The following is a 26,977-nucleotide window of genomic DNA, read 5'->3' on the forward strand; positions in this document are numbered from 1 at the left end:
TATAATTTTACCTCCTTTAAAAAATATAAATTATTTCAGTTTTACAAAAACAAATTTAAAAGAGCATGTCATGAATGCCCACCTACCCGACTTACAGTTTGAAGGCATAAAGCATTGCCCATGTGAGGTGTCCCGGCCTCAGGTCACAGACACGATCCTGAATTTCCTACTTAACATTCCCATTTTGGCTGCTGTTTCTTTCATTTTTTGATAATTTTTTTTTAAATGAAAGATGTTAATACACCAATTATATCTTAGTAAGGCCAGAAAATTTTTAAAAGTGAAAAAAAAAAAAAATGAAGGCAGGAAAATAACATGTAGCAAGGGGGTGAACTCTGGGGCACACCCCACTCTACTTCAGGGTGTGGACCTCGTACTCCCTCCTCCATGTGGCGGGCCCAGAAGACATCTGCTTTAGACCCTCTGTCTGTTGCCTTACATGAATTCTTAGGCACTAAATTTGTCCTTTAAGGAAAGATGAATGGGCTGATTTTAAAAAATACTGGTAGAATTTTCTTGCTGTTGTCATTACTATTATGCACGAAGTTTGAACTCTGTGCCCGAAGCTTTGCACAGGCCAGCTCATGCCCTTCCTTCAGCAGTCCTGGGGGGCATCTGCTGGAGCCCTGATGAGGTCAGGCAGCTTGTCCAAGGTTAGTGGCACGGCAAACGGACTCCAGAGCCTCTCAGCCACACCCACACATCCTCACGTAGGAGATGGACTTCATTAGTGGGGGCTCAGCCTCCTCGGGCCCATGTCATGCTTCCACCAGACAACGTGCTGTACGGGAATGTTGGATACGGTGTCTTGTAAACTGAAGTCACCTGGCATGCCAGGCCAAACGAGCCTTGGCTGTCAGCGCACCCCCCAGGGCCTTCCTACAGGGAAGTCAAGTCTCACAGATCCTCTTGTGAGTTTATGAGAGAGAGGGCAGTTTAAGGGCCTAGAAACAGATACAGAGTGCGTAGACCTCCTTCAGAAATGGAGCCCGGGGCGGGGTGGGTGGGGGTGGGCACTGGTGTCCTTAAAGAGCAACAGGGGGAGGATTGGCTGCACTCAAGGAAAGTCTTTCATCCCTCACCGGGGGCATCTGGTTGTTAAGTGTCTGTCTTTCAGCTGGCATTCTCTCCTTTCTAGGATTTATCATGAAAAGTTAAATTACAGTAAATTAAAAAGTGACACAGATTTGTTATAACCCATCACGGTAGATTGGGAGCTGAGACCTGAGGTGAAACGTCTCCTTCTGAAGTGTCAGGTGTTTTCCCTACTCCACGTGGTTACAGGATAAAGTCACAGGCGTGGGTTTATACCCATTTGTATTCTTTCTTGAGTCAAGTAGTAAAATCTGTGAAATTGACTGATTATACTCAGAATAATATCATGAGAATGATAAATCTAGCTTCAGCTCTCATAAAATGTGTTTCTGGGAAGGTAATGACTTGTGATGAGACGCACACACAGATATCACGAGAGTGCGAAGACATGGAATTCATAACCTTTGGCTTTCGAAACCACGGACTGCTCTGGGGGCCCAGGCGGCCTGCCTGGGGGCCGGTAACATGGAGCACGACGCTTTGTGCAGTCTGTCTTTCCCTCTCTGGATTTGCTTAGAGGCCTAAGTTCTGCTTCCTGTGACATGTCAGGGAGGAAGAAAAAATGATGAAAGGGAGAGAAAATACTTCTGCAACTCGTATAGGTTAATAAAGGGAAGACGAATGAGCTCTTTAAGTATGAGAGAATGGGATGCCCACAGATGACCAGATAAAATGGAAGAGGCATCAAATAGAGAGAGAGGTTTCTTTGGCAGTGAAAAAGCATTTCTTACTCGAGAGGGTACTAGAAGATAGAAGTGGGTCTCAGAGTGAGCCTTTGAGGCTACTTTCCTCTTTGCATGTTGGTGTCCTTCACTGAAAGCAGAGCTCCCTGGAGACAGGGGTGCGCCTTCCTGCCTCCAGCCCAGCACGGTGCTGGTCCCATTCATCCTGGACTCCTTGCTCTGTGACACCTGGGGACCCACCTGCAGCAGACATTCTGGACTCAACCGCTTCTGACTGTCTCCCCATGACCACTGAGGTCCCAGCCCCTGCATGGCTATGTGCCCCTCTGGATTTGATGACCATAGTGCTATTCACTGTTTTTGTTTGCATTCCTTTAGTTATTCATCATGCTGAGCAGTTTTCAAATGCGCAATATTCATTTTTGTTCTTTTAATGAATTTTGTGTTTGTTTTATACATTCTTGCCAGTTTGCCTTTTGATTTTCTTGTGTTTTTTTTTTAGATAAACTAAAATTACAAATGTTATGTAGTCAGGTTTATTATAAATCTGTTTCTTTGTTATGTTACATAGTTTGCACAGTTTGTAAAAAGTACATTTACCTTTAGCAGTTAGATACTTACTAAATTTTATTTTTGTTTTATGTTTAATTCTTAAAATTTAGTATCTTTAAACACATACACACATCATTTTAAATGTGCATAAATATGCTCATATATGTGTTCTTCAGTTCATCTTTTCCCCCTTTTCCTTGCTGCTTCCTTCCCTGCTTCTCCTTCTCTTTTCATCTAACCCATGTTGGTAACGTAAACTGTATCTTCTCTTTTTTTTTTTTTTTGTACAGTCATATAGTCCCATGTAGATATGCACATGCACACACACACAGTTTTTATTGCCACCATTTGTAAAAATTGGATCACTTATTATATGCTTTTCTATATCTTTTCATACTCAACAATACTTAAAAAAAAATCATTGAGCTCAACTTGTATTGCTCCAATTCAGTCTTTTATTTTTTATTTTTTGAGAGAGAGGTAGGGGAGGGGCAGAGGGTGAGAAAAAATTTCAAGCAGACTCTTCGCTGAGCCTAGAGTCCAACACAAGGCTCAATCTCACCACCCTGAGATCAAGGCCTGAGCCAAAATCAAGAGTCTGATGCTCCACCAACTGAGCCACCCAGGTGCCCCTCCAATTCAGTCTTTTAAATGGTTCTGTGATGTCCCGCCTGTGTATGTCATAATGCATGAAGTCTTCTTCCGTAATTCCTTTTCTTGTTGGAATTTTATGTTGCTATATGGCATGAGGGAAGGATCTAATTACTTTTCTTTGCTAAATGGCTGGCTAGTATTTCCCTGATGTTTTGTTGAATCGTCTCTTCCCGTCCTGTTGACCCGCACCTCTTCCTTTTCTGCACGTTAATCATGGGTGTGTCATGTCTGTTTGGGGGCTCTCTGTGCAGATGTCAGCTTTTCATGGTTTTTGTTCACTTTCATTTGAAAACACTTTTTGATTCTGGCATAATTTTAGAGTGATAACAGAGCTGTATGAGAGTTTGGTACTCCCTTCACCCAGCTTCCCCTAATGTTAACATCTTACCCGACTCGTGTGCCTTTATCAAATCTGGGAGACTCACTTTGGTACAATGCCGCTGACTGGACTAGAGACTCCATGCAGATTGTCCCAGCTTTTCTCTTCATGCCCTGCTCCTGGTTCAGGCTCCAATCCCAGACCCCGTGTGCCATTTGTCCTCATGTCTCTTTGGTCTCCCCCAACCTGTGACACTTGTCTTTTCTTGTCTCTCGTGACCTTTACACTCTTGACAAGGAGCACTGGTCAGTTGTTTCATAAACTGTCCCCCAGTTTGGGCTTAGCTGGTATTTTCTCGTGTTTAGGCTTTGTTGTAGGAAAGGAGGAAGAGTCCCAGAGGGTGAACTTCTCACCACAGTGATCAGGGCCGCAGGGATTGCTGCTGATGTCAGCCCTGGTCACTTGGTCCAGGTGATGTCGGCCGGCTGCGTCCCCCGGAAAGTTCCTATTTCTTCTTTCCCACCTTGTGTTCTTAGTCTGGCCACGTGCAAGCTCCACCCACTGGAGAGAATTTGTGGATATAAGTTAAAACCACCACAAAAATAAATATTGGGGTAGATACTTTGAGGTTATACAAATATCCTGTTTTTCCTCAAGTTCTGCTCCCTAATTTTACCAGTCATCAAGTGGCTCTTGTCTGTTTCAACTCTTTCTGTGGATTTCTCACAGTGGCTTTTCTGCTCTCCCCATTCCTTCCACATTTACTAATCCAAATCCTCCTGTAAGGAAAATTTATCCTTCCTCCTTCAATTACCTGTTATTCAATCATTATTTATAATGGTATGGGTTTAATGTCATTCTATAACTGATAGGATCTTAATTCTTCCTTTAAAAACAATCTGCGGTCTATTACTTTTTCATTCTTCTTAAAACTTAAAAAATATTTATTTTCCATTTTCAGAAAGTTCAACTGGGTTGTTCCTTAGAACTTTGGTAAACTTTTCAACTAAATCTAGAAAGAAAGTATATTGTTATGATCCAGTAATTATGTTACCTGGAAGTGTGGCACACTTGTCTGTGTCCCCACTCGTTCCCCTGAGACCTCTTCTGGCTTCTCCATGCTGAAGGCACATGACTGTGTTAGGTATCATTTATTCTAGAATGACAGCCAAGGCTCCGTAACCTCTCTTTATACTTGCCTGGGTTTACTTGTTTTGCAGGGTGGCAAATTTGGAGCTCTCTGCTTTTGGTATCTATTTAGATATTTATCTTACTGACTAGATTGCTATATCATGGGTGCTTGGTTCATGTTTTTTTCTAACTTTATTCTACTTTTCTTTTTTCCTTTTCTGGGTTAAGCTTTGGTTCCATGTCTCTATGAGATGGAACAGTATATCTTTCCCAGAGTTATGTAGCTAGTTAGGTTTTTGCATGTGCTTCATTAGCACCTTCAAGTACGTACAATAAAAACCAGATTTTTTTTTTTGTTAGATTACAGCAGGGGTGTGGATTTAGCACTTGATCCCCTGACTTTTATGAGAAGGCTTCAGTACTGTAGGTTTTCTGCTTTATAGTCTGATGAACTGAAGGGAAGGGAGCAATTCTATTTTCTTATTTAAAAAAAAATCTGTTCCTGTCACCTCTTAGCCGATTTGGTATTTGAGTAATGTCATATACATATCTTTATTAATATTATTCATCAGTGAAAATGTCCAGCCACATTGATGTGCTCTTGACTAACTACTAGTTATCTTTCTGTAAAGCAAAGTGCTGTTTCCTCTGCTGTCACACACCAGATGATTCATAAAGTACCACAGTGTTCAGAGTTATCAGTATCACTCCTACACAGCTTATTCCTGTATCAAAAGAGGAAAGTCCTTTGTGCACTTTGAGATATCTTATCCACCTGCAGAGGCGTGCTGGAAGCCCTGGTATACCAGCAGTCTGGCCTCACCTTTCCCTGACTCTGCAGACTTGTTCTTGTCCTAAGTCTGGGTTCTGGTTAAGCTAACTCCCTTTAACTTTCTCTTTTTGTCAACCCCTTTGTTCCTCCTGCCCTAACTGAAATGTCCCAAACTCAGATAGTTGTACAATGAAATGCAGTTTTTAGCAAATTCCTTCATTTTACTAATACATCCCAAAGCACAGTTGAACTAGCTGTACTAAGCTGAGAGTTTGGGAGCAAAAGAAGACACAGAAGACACATCCCTTTTTCATTTAGGAGGCATTCTTGTGTAATTAGCTATTTCATATAATGGGATTTTTTAAAATAGACAAAAGTAATATTTTATCACCATAACTTTTTTTTCTTTGTGGTAGCTTTAATGAAAACTTTTCTAATATGTCTCTACCTTTCTTTGGAGCATAGTGCATATAATTTATTCTCTTTTCAATATCACCACAAGGTTATAATTAAAAGCATAAATTCCTGTTTCATGACCCTGAGAGTCTACTGAATTGTTCAATCCCTTTTTTTCTTAAATTCACCGACTGGCCTCAGCTGTGCATTTTGCATTCTTGTAGCTACATTTATTACTTTATTTATGTCCATTTTTGATTGTCACTGTGCTGACAGTATCCCTGTCCCTTTCATCCTCCCTCCTTGGCTCCGAGGGTCTCTCTTCAAGTTTGACCAAAGCAGGAAGTGGGCTTCCCATTGATATGATCTGGAAGGTTCCACATGACGTGGATGCTCTTACCTCCTTAGCTTCCTTGGACATCCTGTAATGCACCAAGCCTGTCTCATCACGGGGCCTTGCACTTGGTGCTCTCTGTCTGGATGCTCTAAACTTGGTTTCATGTGGCACATCCTATTTTATTATTCCATTCTCACTCTCCAGCATTTGTCTCTCCTAGAAAACTGCAGTGAGAACCGTGGACCACCGGTATGCTCTAGGAGGGTAAAACGGCTTGTTGGTTTTCATTTCCAGACCGTTCTGTCCCATAAAATGATTTCGGAGTGTTCTTTCTTTTGCTTTCCTCTGGCATAGTTTTTTTGTTTTGTTTTTGTTTTGTTTTTATTCTGAAATAATCCTACATTATACATTTACATAAAGTTGCAAAAATCCTGTCTTTCCTCAGGCAGGCCCATGTATCTTTCATCCAGTGGTTATATTTTACATAACTACAGTGCAATTTCAGAACTGGGGAGATTGGCATCGGTCCCACGTGTGTGTCTAGTTCTATGTCCTGTTATCACATGTGCAGATTTGTGTACCCACCACTGCAGTCCAGACACAGAGCTGCCCCACCACCTCAGAGGTATCCCGGATGCTGCTCCCTCCCCTACAACGTCCCTTACCAGCAACCACTAACCTGTTTTCCATCTCTGTAAGTTTGTCATTTCAAGAACAGTAATATAAGGGGAGTGACCTTTCGAGATTGGCTTTCTTCACTCAGCGTAGTGCCCTTGAGATCCCTCCAAGCTGTCTGTATCCACAGGTAGCTCCGTTTCATTGCTTCAGTGGTGTTTTACAGTGTGGCAGCGGCAGAGTTTGTCTAACCCTTCACCTGTCGAGGGACATTTGTTTCCAGGTGTGGGCTATTCCAAATACAGCTGCTGTGAACATTTGCCTATAGGCTTCTGTGTGAATGTGGATTTTCCTTTTATATGGGATCAATGTCCAGGAATACAGCTGCTGGGTCAAATGGTAAGTATATGTTTAACTTCTTCAAGAAATAGCCAATTTTCCGGCGTGGCTGTGCCATCTTATGTTCTCACCATTAGTGAATGAAAGATGTAGTTTTTCCATATCACCATTTTCAATTTTGGCTGTTTTAATAAGTATGTAGTAATAGCTCATTGTGGTCTTGTTTTGCATTTCCTTAATGGCTAGTGATGTTGAGCATCTTTTCATGGGCTCATTTGCCATCCGTATATCCTCTTCAGTGAAATGTCTCTTTGTGTCCTTTGCCCATTTTCTAATTGGATTTTTTTTTTTAAATCACTGTTGACTTTTGAGTGTCTTTATATCTTCTAGATGTATGTTCTTGTATCAGATTTGTGGTTTGCAGGTATTTTCTCCCAATCTGTGACATGTCTGTTTCTTTTCAGGGCTTTTCACAGAAGTTTTTATTTTGTTCAAGTCTAGTTTATTGCTTTTTTTTCATTTATGGGTTGTACTTTTGATGTCATATCTGAGGACTCAACAAAGAATTTCCCTTGAATTTCTTCTAGAAATTTTATAGTTTTACATTTTACATAGAAATCTTAGATCTATTATGAGTCAATTTTTGTATAAGATGTATGAGGGTTAGGTCCAGGTTAATTTTTTTCCTTCTGTGAATGTCCAGTTGCTCTAACACCATTTGTTGCAAAGTCTCTTGCTCCGTTGAACTGCATCTTCACCCTGGTCAAAAACCAGTTGGACAGACTTCTGTGGGTGTGTTTCTAGGTTCTGTATTCTGTTCCATTGATCTGTGTGTCTGTTTATCTGCCAATACCATACTGTTTCATGAATTTTAGAAAAATCTTCCCTATAGCTACAAAAAAAAAATGGTTCTGGGAGGTTTTTTTCTTCCTCCAATGTTTTCTGTAGTTTTTCACATATAAGTCCTAGTCATACTTGTCAGATCTTCACATAAGTATAATTTTCACATCTATTGAGTGATTGTGAATGATATTATATCTTTAATTTTTGTTTTCACATGTTTGTTGCCATTACATGGAAATACAGTTGGTTTTTATGTGCTTATCTTATATCCTGAAACCTTCCTTTCTGATTTATGATGCTGAAATCATGCCCTTTTAGGATCCTGGGAAATTCCTTAGTTGAGCCCTGAGTCCTTGTGCTGTGACCTAGCCTTTGATGGTTTCCTGCCTGTGTGATACACCATGTTCAAGGCTTATCTTGTACATTTCCTGGCACAGACCCATCATCAACCATTTCTCCACAAGAAACTGGTTTCTTCATGTGGAAATGGCATTTAGAGACCACATCTGGCATCAGGAATTGGAACCATCACTTTTAACCACTGTGAGATACTGCTTGACTCTGGAATGTGGCGACTAATTAAACCCCTAGATATTCTCTTATCTGTCAGGAAATTCCCTAGTAAGGGTTCAATGATCATTTGCTAGTTGAGTGAGTGAGTGAGTAAGTGAATGAATGAATGAATGAATGAATGAATGAAAAACATCTTGTGCTAGTCTGATGGTGGCAAGACAAAAAAAATATTGTATGGCCCATCTAAGAAAGAAAATGTCAAAGGAATTCAAATCACTGCCAATTCTTCAAAGAATTCCAAAACTCCTGCGAACCACACAACTTCTCTTTCCACCCTCTCTCCTTCCTCCCAGTGACCTCCCACCAGCCTGGCCTCTTTGCTCTCCCTCTTCCTTTCTGGATCCACTCCAGACTTCGTGTTTCTCTCCTTGGGCTGAATTCCCAAGACTGTCCCCTTCTCTAGGCTCTGCTGCCACCCCAAACTGCTTGGTGAGGCCCCATAGGAAAGGAAGAGAGAGACTGCACATGCTCTTGATTGGAAGTCTTCTCTCCTCACCACAAATAAGCACATGGATGCCGGCACTTGATCACAGGTAGCTGTGCATCAGGCCTGCGGCGTGATGGTGGGACGCGCATTGCCCGGCGCTGTCGGTATTCAGCAGTGCACGTCCCACCACCACGTACACGCTTCAGACTTATTTTTTAATACACAAGATGGCCCTGTGAGCTAGGCAAAGATCTCTCATTTCAGAGGTGAAGAAACGGAGCCCAGAGAACTAACGTGGCTGCTGTAACAAATTTCCATAAACTCAGTGACTTAAAACAACACAGGTCTATTTTCTTGCATTCTAGAGGTCGGAAGTCCGAATTGAGTCTGACTGGATAAAATCAAGGTGTGTGGAGGGCTGCATTCCTCTGGCAGGTCTGGGGAAGAATCTGTTTCTTGCCTTTCCAGCTCTAGAGGCGCCTGTGTCCTTGGACCTGTAGCCCCTCGTCCATCCTCAAGCCAACAGAGTCGCACCTTCAGACCTCTCTCTGGCTCTGACTCTCCTGACTGTGTTCATTTTGAGGGACTCTTGTGATGACTTGGACCTACCCAGATCATCCAGTATCATCTTCCCATATGGGATCCTTAATCACATCTGCAGAGTTCCTCTGCTGTGTGAGGAAACATATTTGCAGGCTCTGGGGGTTAGCACGTGGCCAGCCCTGGGGCCATTATTCCGTAGACACAAAGGAAGTGGCTGTGCTACTTATCAGGGCTGAGAGTTAGGCTGCACCTTTTCCTGCCTCCCCGCCCTGCAAGGCTGGCCTCTCCTTTGGGGACTCTCAGAGGGCTTTACCTTTGGGTAACTCTGGCAAAGAGTCGGCTGTGGTCTTTCACTCTGTTCAGACGTAGTGCCTGGTTCATTGTAATCATTTGGGGCCAGGGTGTGGGTTGAATACTGCTTGGGGCAAACCTAAAATGCCTGTTGAGAAATGTGGCCAAGGACCGAGAACGAATCCATCAACACCTAACGAACAACAGCGTGGTTCTCCATGAAGACAAACGGAGGCAATTACGTTTTATGTTACTGTGTTATGTTTGTCATGGAAATGAACTGCATGATCGTTAACAACGGCAGGAAGTGGAGACAGTTGGGGAAAGTGCCTGTTACCCTTTCTTCTGTTTTTATCCATTTTCCTCATTTTGTTTTCCTGTGGGGTGTCTAGGCACCATGAGTGATGTCACCTAACCCTGCATGCTGCCTGTACCTCACAGGGGTACTGTCATGGTAATAATGTTTTCAGTATACTTAGACTTTCTCAAAATGGTCCTCTTTAAATTATTTATGGCTATATTTTGGGCATATCACCATTTACCCTGGCAAATCTGAAGTTACCTGCCTATTTTCTCATTTTAGACACATCCTAATGTCCAAATCAAATGGTTTTATAAAGCTTTTCCTGGAAAAGTCCGAAGTGGGTAGTTCTTGAGAAAAAAGATTGCCTGTCTCCAAAGGAAATGATCACTAATCTTCATAGCTGACCCCAAGTCTCCAATGTCTGCCTCTTGTTCGCAGGAGCAATGGCTGGATCTAGTGGGGAAGATAATTCCTACCAGAGTGACCAAGGAGGCCTGGCTTTCGGGTTCTGCCAGGATAGGAAGGGGAACCGCTCACCTCCAGCTTATATACCTCATGGGTATGGGGCTCCTCTGCCAAGCTCTGGCCTGTTGTGGAGCAGTGGTCCTCCTGGTAGATGTCAACACGTGGGACTTTGACAAACCCAAGTGCATCACCAGCTCCATGGTCACTGCCTCATGCTGAGCACTGTCCTAGCTACCGAGGGGCCTGACCTGAGTCCTAGAGAAGTGGGGGAGAGAGACAGAGAGGGAGAGATGGAGACGGGAGGGAGGGAGAGGCACACACCCAGGCTGCAGCACTCTTGAATGCCAGGACAAAGGTTTACGCCAAATACTGTTCCTGGCCTCGTGCCCCACCAGGTCCGGGGAGAGGGAAGGCGGCTAGACTCAGGTGAGGGAACTCAAGAGAATTTGGGGTGGGTGGGGTGGAGGGGACTGGGTTAGTCTTCATTCCTCTACTTTCTTTGGGAAAGTTCCTTCACCTCTCGTAGCATCTGTTTCCTCCCTGTAGGGGTGACAACAGTAGCTCAGCATTTTGGAGTTGGGGGCATATGCCAGGCCTCGTGCTAATCTTGTTTGTTTCTCATGCCAGTGCTAAGCAATGAGTGCCTTTGTTATCCCCACCGACAGACAGGCAGCCTGTTCAGCGCCCACAGCCGGGGCGGGACGCAGAGGAGGGTCCCCGGCAGTGATCTCTCCATCCACTTCTTGGTCACAACCACCGGGTGCTGGGAGAACCAGATGCGGCGATGTGTGCAGAGCGCTGAGCACGTGCCAGGCCCGTGGGACGTGCTCAGAAAAGTCTGCATCTTCTCTCTGTGAGGAGGGCAGAGCAGCTTGGCAGAGGAGGGTGGTTGAAAGGGGCTTCTTGCTCCTTCTGTGGAACTGCAAGCAGCCCCAGGTTGTGGGATGAATGGGGGCTGCCCAGGGCATCTGTTCTCAGGGAGATACATCCAAAACAAGCTCACCCCTGCTGAAATGGAACTCAGAGAAACCTGTCAGAACTCAGGCAAAAACACCACCGTCCCTCTCCCAGCTGTGGCTAACGGTTCTGCTGGATTCGCTGATCGGCACCTTTGGACTACCTCCCAGTGCAGGGTAAATAATGCAAGGTCTTCTGGGCCCTTAGCCCAGCCTGCGCTCCCTGAAGACATTCTCATTTCACATAACAAGGGATGTGGTAACCCTTCCTGAGGGTTTAGTTTAGGAGCCCAGGGTTTTAAATCCCTCCCAGTCTTATTTATAAATCAGTTGCTCTGTGTGACTGTTTTACCATTTCCCTGAGTTTGTGGGCCAGGCAGTGTGCGTAAGCGCAGAAGCTCGTGGGCTGTGTGATGGAGCATTCTGTTTATACACAAATGCCGTGGCCCATACCAGTAGTTTCCAGAAGGAAACAGAGTTAAAAGTTGGGTATCCTTCTAGATTTATTGTCATCTCCACTGCCGACAGAGTTCTGTCCTTGAGCACGAGGCTCTTGCCCACAGTCTGGGGAACGTGCGTTTTCCGGGAGTGCGTGGAGGGGCGCTGCCACGGAGCTGCAGCTGTAATACTTGAGGTGTTGCGGCTCTGCCACGGCCACGTGGTCTGTGGGCACAGCTTTGTCCCTAAGTCATCAAAGACCATTTAACAAAGAGTAGGACCTCTTTGTCGTAATCACCTTCCTTTCAAGAGGAACTAATGCCGTGACTGACTTGCAAGGGGGAGAACATTCCAGAAGCAGTCTGTCTCCCCCCCCCCCCCCCGCCTTGATCTGCCAGCATTCCTCACTGTTGTTTGCTCTTCAAGAAGCACTGTTTTTCACGGCCGCTACTCCTTGTGCTTGATCCTGCCACGAAGACATGACCCCACACAGGCGCTGCCACGCGGAGCCAGGGTCACGCGCTCTGCCCACCGCCCGTTCTGCAGGAGGAAGAAAGCCTCCATGTGCCTTGTGCTGAGGGAAGGGAGATGCAGAGACAAACTGTCTGACTTGTCTGGATGCATGAATCGCCAGGCTCAGCCTTCCCGACACAGCCCGCTAGGCGGGGACGGCTGCCTCGGAATGACAGGGGGTCACAGGGGCTGCAGGCGGGCACGCACGCCCTGTGGGGGCCTTCACGGGGTTCTCGCATCCCCTGGCTTGGCGGCAGCCCGCTCTGCACGCCGGCAGTTTGGGGAAGAGTATCTCAGTCGGCCATGGCAATACGCATTTAATTCTGGGCTGACATAGGTATTATTTTTATTATGCCATATATAAAGTGAACTTTTTCAGATCTGTCCACTATTTGGAGAGGATCTCAGGAGAGTCCCCCTCTAGGGACAGTTTCGTTAGGGCCTGTCTAGGTTCTAGATGTCCTTCTGTCATCCTTTGTAATGGTTTCTAGTTGGAGTGGATTTTACGGTCTGGGTGAGTTCCAGTGTTTAAGGACCTGACTACACGTTCTGCACATTTTGTTGAGTCTTGTTTCTTTTTCTAATTGTTTTGTTTTAGCAGGAGAAAAACGTGGCTGGGAATTTTTATGCCTGAACTTCAGCTCTGTTTGAACCTTCCTCAGTCAACTTCATTCTTCCACATACGACCAGGCCAGAATTTGGGTATGGCCTCGTATTTGTGCCCAGAGCTGGAACCATTAGCTAAAATAACGAAAGGCCCTGGGTAAAGTATACATTGATTAAAATGCTTTTTAAAAGTAGCTAGAAAAAGAAATAAAAAGCAAAACAAAATGAGTGGACTAGAAAAATAGATGAGTAAAAATACCTGGAAAATTTAAGAAGCACTGCTATAAATAAATCCATTTATCCTGGCCGAAAATCCCCGATGCAATATACGCTGCAGTAGGTGTATCGGATTACCCTGAAATTTCTTTACTGCTTTCCCATCTCTCCTGTTGTGCAGTATCTTTCCAAGAGGAAAAGGACTGATTCTGTTCATGACACGTCAACATGTGTTGAGAAGAATCCAGGGATTTTCCAGCATTAAAGTCTCCTATCGTAGGGTTTGCTGTTGGAGTGGGAGATGAGTGGAGGTACCTGAAAATAGGCTTTTCTAGGCTTCTTTGCGAGAGCATTACTTTGGCTTCTGCACACATGGCTTTAGGGAGTAGCAGCTTTGGATTATTTTATGACGTGAATCTGGTAATTCCGTGACTTGGCCGTGTTTGTATGGCAGTCTGGTCAGTAAAACTGTGAAAAGTATTTGATATTTAGCCCTAGAAGGAGGATGGTAGACTACATTTATTACCTGACTACCTGCCATCCATACGCACCACACCTGAGGAGCCAGATTCAGATCCGGCAAACACTGAGCACAGGACTTAGTGTCAGCCCCACTCATGTCACTGCCTGATTTCCACTTGACGAAGGTCCTTTTGACGTGAGTCCTGTCACCCCTACTTCACAGATGACAAAACCAAGTAGTGAGCCTGAGGGAACAAACCAGAGCCAGACCTGATTCCAGGCCTGTTGACCCGTCCAGGTCACACTTGTCTGGATATTTCCAGGACCTTTCTCTATCAACACAGAGTATTGTGATTACTTCAGCCTGGGTTTACCCATGGAGTTACTGCCTGTTGTCTGTAATTATCTTGTACTGGTGGAAAGAGGGGCTGTCTTCTCTGTAGACCATTTGAGATTTTAATTTGAAGACAGGCCATGTTTTACCTCAACCCACCAGGAACTAGTCTTGGAGAAGATGAATGAGCTCTGAGCTCTGGTGTCCCTTCTGCTTTATTCAGAGACAGACATTGTGCCCTCAGGAGGGTGTCCCTCTTTGCTTCTCTTTGTGGCGCAGGGAAGTTCTGTCTCTGTGCTGCTAGGCGAGCCGACCCTGATGCCCACCCAGTGCCGCGCTCCTAGTGAGCAGTCCGGGAAGCCCCAGGCCAGGCCCACAGTTTGGGGGAAAGGTGGATGCGTCATCCTTTGGAGCAGGACAAATAGGAGCCCTTGACCAGAGCTTCAGGAGGAAGGCAAGACTTGTGGGTGGGAGGCTCAACAGAGGTGAGGCTGGTACTTGCTTCCACGTCACCCCCAGAAGCAGCCCTCCTGGTACTGAGCTATTGCGTGTGTTCTGGGATAGAGACCTGACCTGTCTTTCTAATATGACATCTCATCCGCATTTCACTTTTTAAGAAGCTGTCACCAGGAAGATGGATGTGGTCAGACCTCCACATTTTCAGCTGCCTCTTTGGCTTCTCTACTCCTCCTCTAAAATTCTATAAAATATAGTTGGGACTTCACAGACCTATCATTTTCTTTTTCTGTCTTTTGGATGTGTTCATCTCATTGACTTAGCTCCTTGTGCTCAGTAACCGTATTCCCTGGTCACCTTCCCTGGACGGTGTCATGCACACCACAGGCGCTCCATACAGACTCACTGAAGGGTTGGGTGACCCCTTTCCTTGCCTGGGTTCTGGTACCGAGATGGAGTTGCAAACTCAAAAATGAACAGTGAGAGAAAATTTATCAGTATGAATACGTGCATGTTTTCTTCTTTCTATTCATTCAACACGCATCTATTGGTGACATTCTGTTTGTCAGGCTCTGTGCTTAAATACTGGGGGCAACTGTGTCTAAGGCGGAACATCTGTGTATTGAACATGCTTCAGATCCAGACAGTTTAAGGGAGTTATCATTTGAGAAATCCTATCCTATAATGTACCCCCACTGGTATCTGTAATTAAGAGTTGACAGCTAATGTAGAATAAAGACTTTATATAAATTTAATTATATTTCCCCATATACTTGCCCTAATGAAATTAACCACACATGCTATAGAAAAGACTCCCTGCATGGATTAAATTGAAATGTTTGGCAAAGCACGGACCACAGTGGTAACTAAGCTGGTGGAAAGCTTGATGGCTCTTCCCTGTCTCTGTATCTTGCTGCTCTTCAGGGAAAGTGAATAAAGTGTTTCCTGTTACTTCTTGTAGTTCATAAAAACACTGAATCTAAGCTCCATGGGACATGGGCTGTGTGCACCTGGTTCAGGTTTGTACGCCCTCTGCTCTGAGTTAGGCCTGGGGACTCAAATCTAAGTAATGAATACAGTTATTTGGTTCTCTTCCCACGGCAGTCCAGGAGAATGTCTACCCTTGCTTTCCTTCCTGGTCTCGGGCAGCTCCTGGGGGGAGGTACAAGTGAGGCCGTTTTCATCAACCACCAAGCTGGTGCTTCCATAATTAAGGTGTCGGGGCCACAGGTTGGAAAGCCGGTGTTCTGTATGACATTGAGAGTGTGACGTCCCCCGACATTGGCAAGTGTGGCAGGAAGCTCACTTGAAGATATGCCCGCTGATTGCCCCGCCCCCAGCCCCATGCATCCAATGCGTAAGCCCTTGGATCTAGGTGTCCAGGGGCATTTTCCCCTCACGGGTGATTTTGATCAGAGCTGATGGCCAAAGACCCCAGGGATCTCCTCTGAGGTTTTAACTTCCCCGAAATAGAGAATTCTTATTTTGCCAACTGCCTCAAGAAAGTGTTGGGAGAATCACGTGCAGAGCCAAAAGCACTTGGAACGTGCCCTTTCAAATGAGTCCTCTTCTGAACCACTGTATTTCCTTCTTAGTAAAGCCCCATTACTCAGGACAGCTGATAGATTTCTCTCTGAGAACTGTCCCTGTGCTTATGGCCGGCAGCAAGCAACCCTTCAGCTTGTTCTTCACATGTCCAACACTCTGTTTTCCCAAGCTGTAGTGCACTGAACTTTTGAATTTGTGTATCATTTTCTTTCTTACTATCCCCTGGAATTAAAAGTTAGAAGATTTCATTTTGATACCACCTTACACCAGTTAGAATGGCAAAAATTGACAAGGCAAGAAACAACAAATGTTGGAGAGGTTGTGGAGAAAGGGGAACCCTCTTACACTGTTGGTGGGAATGCAAGTTGGCACAGCCACTTTGGAAAACAGTGTGGAGGTGCCTCAAAAAGTTAAAAATAGATCTACCCTATGACCCAGCAATTGCACTATTGGGTATTTACCCCAAAGATGTAGTGAAAAGAAGGGCCATATGCACCCCAATGTTCATAGCAGCAATGTCCGCAATAGCCAAACTGTGGAAAGAGCCGAGATGCCCTTCAACAGAGGAATGGATAAAGAAGATGTGGTTCATATATACAATGGAATATTACTCAGCCATCAGAAAGGATGAATACCCAACTTTTGCATCAACATGGGTGGGACTGGAGGAGATTATGCTAAGTGAAATAAGTCAAGCAGAGAAAGTCAATTATCATATGGCTTCACTTATTTGTGGGACATAAGGAATAGCATGGAGGACATTAGGAGAAGGAAGGGGAAAATGAAGGGGGGGAAATCGGAGGGGGAGACGAACCATGAGAGACTATGGACTCTGAGAAACAAACTGAGGGTTTTAGAGGGGATGGGGTCGGGGGGATGGGTTAGCCCGGTGATGGGTATTAAGGAGGGCATGTACTGCATGGAGCACTGGGGGTTATACGAAAACAATGAATCATGGATCACTACGTCAAAAACTAATGATGTGCTGTATGGTGACTAACATAACATAATAAAAAATATTATAAAAAAATGAAATGTAGAATTAAAATGGGGAAGACTAAGGAAATAATTTCATGTAAAACCACACATACATTTATTTTAATAAAGTGAAAATAAAGGAAAAATCTCCTTGGCTTAATGCTATAATTTTCCTGTAAAGTCAATGTAAGTTTTAAATTAGTACTTTGGAATTATGTGATAAAAAAGCCAAGTAGTCTGTATGATGGGCAAAGTACTAAACGCATACCGTTGCATTCATTTTGAAAGTTGTTCTTCTGGAATAAAAGTGATTTACTGTGGAAAGATATTTTAAAATACAGAAATCAAAAGAAAATAAGTTATAATCTTACCACTCAGAGTTCACTACTGTTAACATTTACATATACACATACAGAGAATTATGTCTGTGCCCTGAGGACACACTCTTCTCTTTTTGAACCCAAGTGGATGCCACTGGACATGCTGTTCTGCATCTGTATCGGGATTCATTTGACTTCTAGAAACAGAAACCCTAACTTAAACAAGTTTAAACGTGAATAAAGTACATCATCTCATGAAATAGGGGCCCAGAGAGAGGATGGGCTGCTGGATGGTTGGTTCAATGCCTCGGTCGGGTCATCAAGATGAAGGACCTAGCTACTCTCTTTTCTCTCTGTCCTGCCACCAGCATCATGAGCTTCATGCTAAGGTTTTTCCCTTTGTGGTCATACAGTTGCCACTATGAGCATCTGGACAGCACGCTTCTTCATTCACATCTGGTGGAGGGAGAAAAAGCCTGTTCCCGCCAGCCATGAATGGAGATCCTGCCCTTCCGCCTGGTGAGACGAACTTAGGCCTGACTGCCCCAGAGTAAGGACAGTCCCCAGACACCTGCCATAGGCCGACTGGCTCAAGCCTGGCTTCCTCGGTCAGTCCCTGGCAAGAGGGATTGGCTTACCGTGATTGGTTTATACTGGTTGGGGTCAATTCTCCAAACCACGTCGCTACTATAAAATGGTGGGGATGAGGAATAGATGTTGGAAGTCAGCCCCCTCCTCAGTAACCTGATATTTTCACAGAATGTTTTATGGACACATAGAAGAGTCATGTTAAAGGATCAGTTAGCTTACTTTCTCATCATCACCTTCAGGCTATTGTCTAATGTGCTCTGACTCTCAAAATTCTGTCCCTCCTCCTGCTTTTGTCTACATGCCGCCTTCCCCCTCGTGAGGGCGGTTGGCAGCCTCCAGGTGTGGGATGCACATTTCCTGCCTGGCCTCCAGCAGGGGTGAGAGCCCTCCCCCGAGCGTGCTCCTCCCCGTTGTCCAGTGGGGCAGCCTGGGTCCCATGCCAGTTCCTCATGTCTTACATGTGGCTCCTGTACCTGTAGAGGCCTCTGATGACCAAGATCCAACCTGGCGCTGGGAATGAGCCAGCTTCCTGGCATCCATGGCAGCCTGGGCCAGGCCTCTGGTGACCAAGATCCAACCTGGCGCTGGGAATGAGCCAGCTTCCTGGCATCCATGGCAGCCTGGGCCAGGCCTCTGGTGACCAAGACCCAAACCTGGCGCTGGGAATGAGCCAGCTTCCTGGCATCCATGGCAGCCTGGGCCAGGCCTCTGGTGACCAAGATCCAACCTGGCGCTGGGAATGAGCCAGCTTCCTGGCATCCATGGCAGCCTGGGCCAGGCCTCTGGTGACCAAGATCCAACCTGGCGCTGGGAATGAGCCAGCTTCCTGGCATCCATGGCAGCCTGGGCCAGTCCTCTGATGACCAAGATCCAACCTGGCGCTGGGAATGAGCCAGCTTCCTGGCATCCATGGCAGCCTGGGCCAGGCCTCTGATGACCAAGATCCAACCTGGCGCTGGAAATGAGCCAGCTTCCTGGCATCCATGGCAGCCTGGGCCAGGCCTCTGGTGACCAAGATCCAACCTGGCGCTGGGAATGAGCCAGCTTCCTGGCATCCATGGCAGCCTGGGCCAGGCCTCTGGTGACCAAGACCCAAACCTGGCGCTGGGAATGAGCCAGCTTCCTGGCATCCATGGCAGCCTGGGCCAGGCCTCTGGTGACCAAGATCCAACCTGGCGCTGGGAATGAGCCAGCTTCCTGGCATCCATGGCAGCCTGGGCCAGGCCTCTGGTGACCAAGATCCAACCTGGCGCTGGGAATGAGCCAGCTTCCTGGCATCCATGGCAGCCTGGGCCAGGCCTCTGATGACCAAGATCCAACCTGGCGCTGGGAATGAGCCAGCTTCCTGGCATCCATGGCAGCCTGGGCCAGGCCTCTGATGACCAAGATCCAACCTGGCGCTGGGAATGAGCCAGCTTCCTGGCATCCATGGCAGCCTGGGCCAGGCCTCTGATGACCAAGATCCAACCTGGCGCTGGGAATGAGCCAGCTTCCTGGCATCCATGGCAGCCTGGGCCAGGCCTCTGATGACCAAGATCCAACCTGGCGCTGGGAATGAGCCAGCTTCCTGGCATCCATGGCAGCCTGGGCCAGGCCTCTGATGACCAAGATCCAACCTGGCGCTGGGAATGAGCCAGCTTCCTGGCATCCATGGCAGCCTGGGCCAGGCCTCTGATGACCAAGATCCAACCTGGCGCTGGGAATGAGCCAGCTTCCTGGCATCCATGGCAGCCTGGGCCAGGCCTCTGATGACCAAGATCCAAACCTGGCGCTGGGAATGAGCCAGCTTCCTGGCATCCATGGCAGCCTGGGCCAGGCCTCTGATGACCAAGATCCAACCTGGCGCTGGGAATGAGCCAGCTTCCTGGCATCCATGGCAGCCTGGGCCAGGCCTCTGATGACCAAGACCCAAACCTGGCGCTGGGAATGAGCCAGCTTCCTGGCATCCATGGCAGCCTGGGCCAGGCCTCTGATGACCAAGACCCAAACCTGGCGCTGGGAATGAGCCAGCTTCCTGGCATCCATGGCAGCCTGGGCCAGGCCTCTGGTGACCAAGATCCAACCTGGCGCTGGGAATGAGCCAGCTTCCTGGCATCCATGGCAGCCTGGGCCAGGCCTCTGGTGACCAAGACCCAAACCTGGCGCTGGGAATGAGCCAGCTTCCTGGCATCCATGGCAGCCTGGGCCAGGCCTCTGATGACCAAGATCCAACCTGGCGCTGGGAATGAGCCAGCTTCCTGGCATCCATGGCAGCCTGGGCCAGGCCTCTGATGACCAAGATCCAACCTGGCGCTGGGAATGAGCCAGCTTCCTGGCATCCATGGCAGCCTGGGCCAGGCCTCTGATGACCAAGATCCAACCTGGCGCTGGGAATGAGCCAGCTTCCTGGCATCCATGGCAGCCTGGGCCAGGCCTCTGATGACCAAGATCCAACCTGGCGCTGGGAATGAGCCAGCTTCCTGGCATCCATGGCAGCCTGGGCCAGGCCTCTGATGACCAAGACCCAAACCTGGCGCTGGGAATGAGCCAGCTTCCTGGCATCCATGGCAGCCTGGGCCAGGCCTCTGATGACCAAGACCCAAACCTGGCGCTGGGAATGAGCCAGCTTCCTGGCATCCATGGCAGCCTGGGCCAGGCCTCTGATGACCAAGATCCAACCTGGCGCTGGGAATGAGCCAGCTTCCTGGCATCCATGGCAGCCTGGGCCAGGCCTCTGATGACCAAGACCCAAACCTGGCGCTGGGAATGAGCCAGCTTCCTGGCATCCATGGCAGCCTGGGCCAGGCCTCTGATGACCAAGACCCAAACCTGGCGCTGGGAATGAGCCAGCTTCCTGGCATCCATGGCAGCCTGGGCCAGGCCTCTGATGACCAAGATCCAACCTGGCGCTGGGAATGAGCCAGCTTCCTGGCATCCATGGCAGCCTGGGCCAGGCCTCTGATGACCAAGATCCAACCTGGCGCTGGGAATGAGCCAGCTTCCTGGCATCCATGGCAGCCTGGGCCAGGCCTCTGATGACCAAGATCCAAACCTGGCGCTGGGAATGAGCCAGCTTCCTGGCATCCATGGCAGCCTGGGCCAGGCCTCTGATGACCAAGACCCAAACCTGGCGCTGGGAATGAGCCAGCTTCCTGGCATCCATGGCAGCCTGGGCCAGGCCTCTGATGACCAAGACCCAAACCTGGCGCTGGGAATGAGCCAGCTTCCTGGCATCCATGGCAGCCTGGGCCAGGCCTCTGATGACCAAGATCCAAACCTGGCGCTGGGAATGAGCCAGCTTCCTGGCATCCATGGCAGCCTGGGCCAGGCCTCTGATGACCAAGACCCAAACCTGGCGCTGGGAATGAGCCAGCTTCCTGGCATCCATGGCAGCCTGGGCCAGGCCTCTGATGACCAAGATCCAAACCTGGCGCTGGGAATGAGCCAGCTTCCTGGCATCCATGGCAGCCTGGGCCAGGCCTCTGATGACCAAGACCCAAACCTGGCGCTGGGAATGAGCCAGCTTCCTGGCATCCATGGCAGCCTGGGCCAGGCCTCTGATGACCAAGATCCAAACCTGGCGCTGGGAATGAGCCAGCTTCCTGGCATCCATGGCAGCCTGGGCCAGGCGTGGGCACAGCAGAATCAGGGTCTGTTAGGGAAGAAGACTCAGAGAATGAATGCATGGAACCCGCTTCAATGTCTTTAAAAATTGCTCTTTTCTTATATATTATAACAGTTGTCTGAATTATCTGAAATTAAGATGAATGTCTTCAGATGGTTTAATTTTCATTTTAAAAACTCAGTTTCTTTTGTAGAAATTCTCTGTTCAGAAAGAGTTGGATGGGAAGAAAGAATAAAGTCTTCTGGGGAACTGATCCTCATTAATCTAATGTTCTCTAAAGCTTAGGCATTTTTGTCCTGTCTTTTTTGGCATGGACAAGTTTTTCTTCATAATTTTTGACTTGAAGTGGTCTAGAAATTAAAACCTAGAAGGAAAAAAATGAGCTTAAAGATACAAATTATAATAGATGTAAACTTTCATATTTTTATTCCTTATGTGCTTTTTATTTTCAATACCCTTGAGACAATGTCATAAATAATATAGAGAATTAATAGGCATTTTTGGAGAATAATTCTGAGAAATAATAGACATATTTGAAATTACTACAGCAAAAATCAGATGTTAGGGAAAAAAGTTACGACATACTCAGTTTTTTAAATTAAACTATTAAATGTGTAACTTCATGTGTAATAAATATTCATATTTAATTTTAGGTGCCAGGGTAACATACACTAAAATAAAATGGAACAATTTCTATGGTTCTATAAAGGAATCTATAAAGGAGTCATAAATAATTATGGTAAAACTTTGAGATATTTTTATGGGACTAAAAATTGAAAACCTATTAATAGGGAAATTTTCGTAAGTGATAAAGGAGGTAGGTTAGTCACAGAGGCCTCAAACTGCAGTATATCCTACGGAACCCTGAACAAGCAGTAACTTTGTAAGGTAATCTTGTATAATGTGTGAAAGTGAAGAGTGTCTGAAGAAGCTTTCCAGAAGGTAGCAGGAAGGAAAAGATTATTATTACAGTAAAATTCCCCATGACCGGTCCTGCAGTTTGCATGTTTTTTTGTTACCAGAACAGAGATCTTATCTGAATTTGGAAGGGCTACGACTGTCTAGGATTTAAAATGAACAAATAAACGTATTCCCTATAAAGTAACAACCTGTGGGCAGCAATGCACTTCACTCCGCATCCCGGGTGCTTCCGGCGTTTGGATAAGAGCAGGGACTAAAGTGTATTTGGGTGCTCAGAATGTGTCTTACCTGCAACGCCCAGTCCACCCTTTGTATCTTTTTGCTTTGTTAACAAATTCTGCAAATTATAGCAAGAGCAAAGGATACTAGGACACTTATTTTCATTAAAAGCTGCTTGGATTTATGGAAGTTGTATCTTTGTTACTTTTTTTTCTTCTTCTTTTAAGTAAGTACTCTGGTGAGACTGTGTGTGATCTGCCCGGCAGAGCACCAGTCCACATGTGGGAAGACAGGTCCTCCCTCTGGTATTGTCACCTTGCTATGTTACCTTGAACAAATAACTTAACCTCTATGATCTTCAGTTTTCTCATTTCTAAAGAGAAGGTGGTGGGTCAAATGTGTCTCCGAGGTTCCTTTTTGCAGCAGAATTGGGGTATACGAAAAGGTCTCAGTGATGATGGGCTAGACTGTTTGTACCTCTGGATGTGGGGAGATGGCCCAGGTGAAGAATGTGCAGTCCTAGCATTAGCGGTTATGGGAAAATCGAGTCAAAGGGGTCAGTGCTGCCCACTGGCAACTTTTCTTCTACCCACTAGTCGAGAAATAGAGGTACAGGGGCTCTAATGAGGCTCCTTGGGAGGTAGAGGAAATTGCAGTGAATTCATTTGCCCCCAGTCCAGGTTTGGGGTGATTCAGCCCTGCATTTTTGAAGTTTGTGACCATTGTGTGATCAAACAGCCCTGCTTGAAGGGAAAAGACCCAGCTCTCTGGAATTTCTTCTGACTTGTTACAGATTCACAGAGGAAGCTTTGAGTTTCAACAAACCTTGGGTATATATGTTCCAAAATGTTGTCTTCCTCACAGCCAAGGGTCGGAGGGCTCAGACCCTCCTCGCAGGAGTGTGAACTGGGCCAGAGAAGGCTTAGCCACCGCCAGATTCCTGAGGTCGACCTGTACGCTTGTTTTTTGTCCTTCCAGATCTTTTTTAAATCCTGGACATTCCTTTCCAGTTGGCCTAATAAATTAATTTGCCTTACGAACAAGAAGTCCTGTGGAGTGGCTTTGACGCTGTCCCTTGTCTGATACAGAGCCATCACGCTGGAAAATCAACTGGTGATCCTGGCCGCGACCGCGGGTGACGCCGGGGCTTACTACGCGCAGGCCGTCAACGAGCGGAACGGAGAGAACAAGACCAGCCCGCTCATTCACTTGAGCATAGCAAGTGAGTTTTGAAATTCCAAATGATAATTCTGAAGGCAATAAAATCTTGATTTAATTAATATATTTCTCATGGGACGTTTTGCAATAAATCTCTAAGATAGTGGCGATGGTTTAATATTGATCCAGTGTCAATAGTTGCTTTCTTTGAAGTGGTATGCAGAAAATGTGAGCACAACAGGTGATTCTGACTACAAGATCTTATTTGTTTTGGGGATTTAAAATATTTTTGCTTTCGCTCAGTTACTGCGTACTGTTTTTAACAACAACAAAAAGATCTTGATTTTTAAGGAATTGTATCTATGAAACTAATTTGAGACTAGATTAAGCACAGGTTGTTAGTTTAATTTAAAAATAAGATCTTTGAGAAAATATATATATATATTAAGTTGTGTTAAAATTAGCAGTATTTCTTTTTTTTATTTTTATTTATTTATTTTTTCAGAGAGAGAGTGAGCAGGGGGCAGAGGGAGAGGGAGAGAGAGAATCTTAAGCAGCCTCCAACGCCCAGGGCAGAGCCTGATGCAGGGCTTGATCTCACGACCCTGAGATCATGACCTGAGCCAGAATCAAGAGTCAGAAGCTTAACTGACTGCGCCACCCAGGTGCCCCAGATTAGCAGTATTTCTTAACTATAATCAGCTGACCATTTTTTCTACCTGATTTTACTGAATAATGAAGAGAATACAGTTACACTTTCGGTTTATTTAAGGAAGTTTTAGTTTGAGGAAACTTAGTTTAAACATTTGGCCTTTGAAAGAAGGCTCTAGCTAGAGTTGATTGCTGAAGAAGGGGGAAATGGTCAGAAGCAAAAACTCTGAGCTAAAAGAGATTAAAATGTGCACCTCGCAGGGCAGGTCGCCAGATGTTGGCAGCGTGAAGTTCCATGGGATGAAATGCAGTGACTCTGTTCCTGAGAACATACAGTTGGGAAGCGGTTGTAAATTTCAAAATTTGATGATCACATCAAACAAGAGTGAATTAAATGGGTTTGTCTGTACAGCAGTAAATGTCATCTTTTTGAGAAACACCTCAAAGGGATGGCCTTCCCCGGCAGGTGGTTTGAAAAGTTTCGTGTCTTACGTGGGATGGGATCACAGTTGCGTGAAGCGGAGTAGGACTGACTGGGTGAATGTCTGCCGCAAATGTGGGGCAGGAGACCACGGGGTTAACTGAGTGTTCTGTCACGGCCCGTCCTTTTCCTGGTAAGTGCTCCTAAGCGGCCGTCATCCTGCCATCAGCAGCTCCATTCCTACGAGTTGAATTCTGATCTCCAGACCACAGATTGTGTGCGGATTGGGCCGTCACCGTGGCCTTTTTAATGCCTTGGAGAGTTATGTGCGTTGACTGGGTGTGGGCTTTTGAATCAAGAATCATAATAGAAATAAATGTGACTTATCAAGATTTTTTTCAATATTGATAATAAAGGATGGAAATTGTGTTATCAAATAGATTGATTAGTGATTTCTGAGTTTTACAATTAGAACCATTTATTCTGTTTAGAAAATTGATTTAGCACTCAATTGTAATATACATACCAGGATAATAATTGGTCAGATTGGGAGAATTCTAGGTCAGAAACAAGGAAATTGGTCTTAGCCGGTTGGAAGAGGGGAAAAAAGGTCCACGAATAGTCTGGTTACCGTGATGCTGACCTCACAGAGCTGGGGAATAGTCTGCCCTGTAGTTTCCCACATGCCTGTTCTAGAAAGGCCAGTAGGAAGTAAAGCCAATACAGTGAGTTTGCAAGTTGCCATCCTAATGCAATACCATGGCGTTAGATAATTGGAATATGTAAATTCTTTTTCAGTAATTTCAGTTTCTACTCCTACCAAGAAGTATATTGGAAGCAGCTCATAAATATTATAATTAACTGCCTTGCATTTTGTTCCCTTGTATATTTTTATCTTTTCATTGGCACCAGGTAAAATGTACAGAAGGTGAGATATAAAGAGGTTGATGATGTGGATGGACTTACTGTAAATCTTGGGAGAAAACCTGCACACTGTTTCCTTATATACTCTTTGCTTTTTATTTGGGACCAAGTAACATGTGAAGAGTCAGAAGATTGAGGAAGCAGCCTTATTTTAATTCTCAGGATAACATTCTATTGACATATTGGATCTAGCTAAAAGTTAAATGGCACTTTATTATGCATTTTCACACTAAAAATTCTATTTTGAAACCTCTAAAGATCAGAAATATTGATAAATCTGTAGAAGCCCCCAGAATTGTATGTTTAAGGGCTGCTCCTTTCTGGACCGCAGCAAATGCTCTCAGCAGCAGAACCGCTCTCGGGCCCACGCCAGTGCGCGGTGAGGCCGGGGAAGGGGGACGTGCAACCCCTCTAAGTTTATCATGGGGTTAGGTGTCCTCAGGACCCGTCTGTGCTGGTGGTAGGACACGCTGTGTCCTGCAGACTTAGACATCTTATTTTGTTTTGTTTTGTTTTTTTCTGATGGAGGCTTTGTAAAAACACCAAACAAGATTGATGAAATTTAAAAAAAAAAAAACTTGCCAGCCAGCATTTCTGAAGAATCAAAAGGTATTACAGCCAATTATCATTTAACAAAGATAATTTTTTCTTCAGCAGCAGGAGACTAAAATAAGGAACCTTTATGTAGTGAATACGATTGAGGTGGTAGGGTACTGGAAATTAAATTCCTGGTGGATCGTACTATAATTAATTTAAAATTGGAGAGTGCCAGGCGGCCCCACCTCTTGTTTCCTGTCATAGTAATAAGCAGTTCCTCCTGCAGGACAGCCTGGCGTCGAAGTGGGATAGCACCCAGGGGTCAGCCTTGTCTCAAAACATCTAAATGAGTGATGCCTTAACACCCAGCTAACAGGAGCAAATAATGTATCTTCCCAAACAACCGTGTACATGAGAGTTCAAAACCTCACCCCCTTTTCAGTCGCTAAATGTTTTGGCTACACTTGAAGCTTATGGGAAGCAAAAGATAGAGAGGATTCAGATAAAAATAAATAAATGTTTAAAAAAGCATGACAATTAGAAGGGAAATGCAGCCCCTCCACCAGACCACCCGCTGTTCTGTGCATGTTTGGTAGATGGCGTTACTGTCTCTTCCCATTTCTGCCCCTTTTGTGTGGCTAAGAAGATAAATTGCAGCGTGTTCTGCACAGATACTTCCTGTCCAGAAGGAGAGGCCATCTCTGAACTATCCATTCTCCTGCTCCCCAGTGAAAGCTCGCTGCCATCTCAGGGGTGGATTCACTTTGAAGTTTTAATGTGACGTG

General features: G+C 45.8%; 1 protein-coding gene across 4 annotated transcripts in view; it reads left to right on the forward strand.

The window, feature by feature from the left end:
• Positions 1-26,977, forward strand: part of SDK1 (sidekick cell adhesion molecule 1) — an 877,999-nt gene that overhangs the window by 503,351 nt on the left and 347,671 nt on the right. For all 4 annotated transcript variants that reach the window (XM_078074254.1, XM_078074256.1, XM_078074255.1 and 1 more), the window contains exon 5: positions 23,590-23,723. In XM_078074254.1, coding sequence (XP_077930380.1) covers positions 23,590-23,723 — 134 coding nt within the window. The remainder of the gene's footprint in view (positions 1-23,589; positions 23,724-26,977) is intronic.

Source organism: Halichoerus grypus, chromosome 6 (genome assembly GCF_964656455.1).
Source record: "Halichoerus grypus chromosome 6, mHalGry1.hap1.1, whole genome shotgun sequence".
Classification (NCBI taxonomy): domain Eukaryota; kingdom Metazoa; phylum Chordata; class Mammalia; order Carnivora; family Phocidae; genus Halichoerus; species Halichoerus grypus.